The sequence below is a fragment of the Brachyhypopomus gauderio genome, unplaced genomic scaffold (genome assembly GCF_052324685.1).
Source record: "Brachyhypopomus gauderio isolate BG-103 unplaced genomic scaffold, BGAUD_0.2 sc46, whole genome shotgun sequence".
Classification (NCBI taxonomy): Eukaryota; Metazoa; Chordata; class Actinopteri; order Gymnotiformes; family Hypopomidae; genus Brachyhypopomus; species Brachyhypopomus gauderio.
In genome coordinates, this window is record NW_027506872.1 from 1,674,472 (window position 1) to 1,676,971 (window position 2,500).

Sequence of the window (2,500 nt, forward strand, 5' to 3'; positions counted from 1 at the left end):
AAAATAAACATTTTGTACTGTAAATAAACAAGGACACATCGTAAAGTGTGGGACATCCCGAGACAGCCACTATCAATTTCTCCTCCATTTTGCAATCGGAACAAATAATCAGTAGGACCCAAAGTCAGAGGTGCGTTTCGGAGGAGGGTGCAAACATACTTTCTGATTGGTAGTCGCCGCCGCGCGTCACTGCTCATTTGCATAAAGTTGAGCCGAGCTCAACTTGTTCGCGTCGCTCGATTCGCTCACTTTGCGCCGCTCATGGTCGCATCGCTGGGTGTCGCTCACTCTCATTGAAAATGAATGACTTCCGGTCGCTGTGTCGCTCTCGTCGCTTTCGGTGTGAACGCACAGTTATACAACTTATGTGAACCAGCTACACGTAATATTATAAATTGCACACCAGTTTGTTAAATAACAAAGGGCTGTTTCACAATGGTTGTATGTACTGAAAAGTCCCAAATATCTTACCTTTAATTAAACAACATAATATTTAAATAAATATAATAACAGTGGTCGAATACTGGGGAGACGGTATCAGTTCTTTTAATGTGATAAAAAGTGAATTATTTTGAATCATTTTGACCATATGTGTATTTGCATAAATATGTAACTTAATTAAGCTGAAAGTGCTGGAAAATATTGAAAATGGACCTTGAAAGTTCCGTACAATTGCTTGAATTCCACCTTGTAAAGGTGTATAAACCCTGCAAACATCGAGCGGAAAGCACGACGATACAAAAATCGAGAGGTGCACGACCTCGCAACGCCACAGCAGAGCCACCGTGATTGCATCATTTTTGCCAGTCACGACACGTCAAGTACAAACAAGCTTTATGGGTAATGCAGCAGATTGCTCGTTACCACCAGCCGTGACATCTTTTGCTCAGCATTTGCAGTAAGTGTCTGTTTGGTTCACGTCCGAACTTTAAAACCCTATGTACTTCCTGACAACAGATACGGCTCCTTTCTTTGGCAAAAGTTCCTTTGAGGCATAATCTTTCACTTCAATTAATTTGTGGTTCAGAATGTCCCTCATTTTCAGCAAGCTAGATTTGCGCTCTGTTGCATGTGTGCTTAGCGGCACAGCAATAAATAGCATCCCTTGAGAAACAATTAACGACCGTGCTGCGTTCCGGACACGTGAAGGTTATTTAAACCGGTGTCGCCGGTTTATGAAAAATTCTTATGATAACAAAAATAAACAATGCGAACCAATATACTGCCCAGCACTAATGTAGCTAATGGTGAGTGTGAACTGAAGGGAGTACGTGAGTGAATTTAGTGTCACCACATAGCTAATGAGTACAGATGAGTACAGTGTCCTCACAGTACAAGTGTGGAGTGTGTGAACAGAGTCCTCACATGACTGGTGGAGAGTATGAGTGTGTGAATAGAGTTCTCACATGGCTGGTGGAGAGTACAAGTGTGTGAATAGAGTCCTCACATGACTGGTGGAGAGTATGAGTGTGTGAATAGAGTGCTCACATGGCTGGTGGAGAGTACAAGTGTGTGAATAGAGTCCTCACATGACTGGTGGAGAGTATGAGTGTGTGAATAGAGTCCTCACATGACTGGTGGAGAGTACAAGTGTGTGAATAGAGTCCTCACATGACTGGTGGAGAGTAAGAGTGTGTGAATAGAGTCCTCACATGGCTGGTGGAGAGTATGAGTGTGTGAATAGAGTCCTCACATGGCTGGTGGAGAGTATGAGTGTGTGAATAGAGTCCTCACATGGCTGGTGGAGAGTATGAGTGTGTGAATAGAGTCCTCACATGGCTGGTGGAGAGTATGAGTGTGTGAATAGAGTCCTCACATGGCTGGTGGAGAGTATGAGCAGGGTCCTCCACGCTGAGACGAGCATCTGAGACTCAGGAAGTGACCTGATGCCCCCCTCCTCCTCCCCCTCACAGGCTGTACACACCAGCTCCTTCACGTACTGGGACCAGAACTCATACCGTCGCTGGGAGCTCAGCCGCTGCAGCGCAGACTTAAGAGAGCCCTCCAGCTTACCACTGGAACGGACACACACACACACACGCAAATACAAATAAATGAACACACACACACACACACACACAAATAAATGAACACACACACATACACACACACACACAAATACATGAACACACACACACACACACAAATACATGAACACACACACACACACAAATACATGAACACACACACACAAATACATGAACACACACACACACACACACACAAATACATGAACACACACACACAAATACATGAACACACACACACACACACACAAATACATGAACACACACACACACACACACAAATACATGAACACACACACACACACACACAAATACATGAACACACACACACACACACACAAATACATGAACACACACACACACACACAAATACATGAACACACACACACACAAATACATGAACACACACACACACAAATACATGAACACACACACACACACGCACAAATACATGAACACACACACACACACAC

General features: G+C 43.9%; 1 protein-coding gene across 1 annotated transcript in view; it reads right to left on the bottom strand.

Annotated features, from left to right (window-relative positions):
* The window catches only part of nup188 (nucleoporin 188), a 42,120-nt gene that overhangs the window by 11,706 nt on the left and 27,914 nt on the right, over nucleotides 1–2,500 (bottom strand). The window contains exon 29 of the mRNA XM_076986290.1: nucleotides 1,817–2,015. Within this exon, the coding sequence (XP_076842405.1) occupies nucleotides 1,817–2,015 (199 nt within the window). The remainder of the gene's footprint in view (nucleotides 1–1,816; nucleotides 2,016–2,500) is intronic.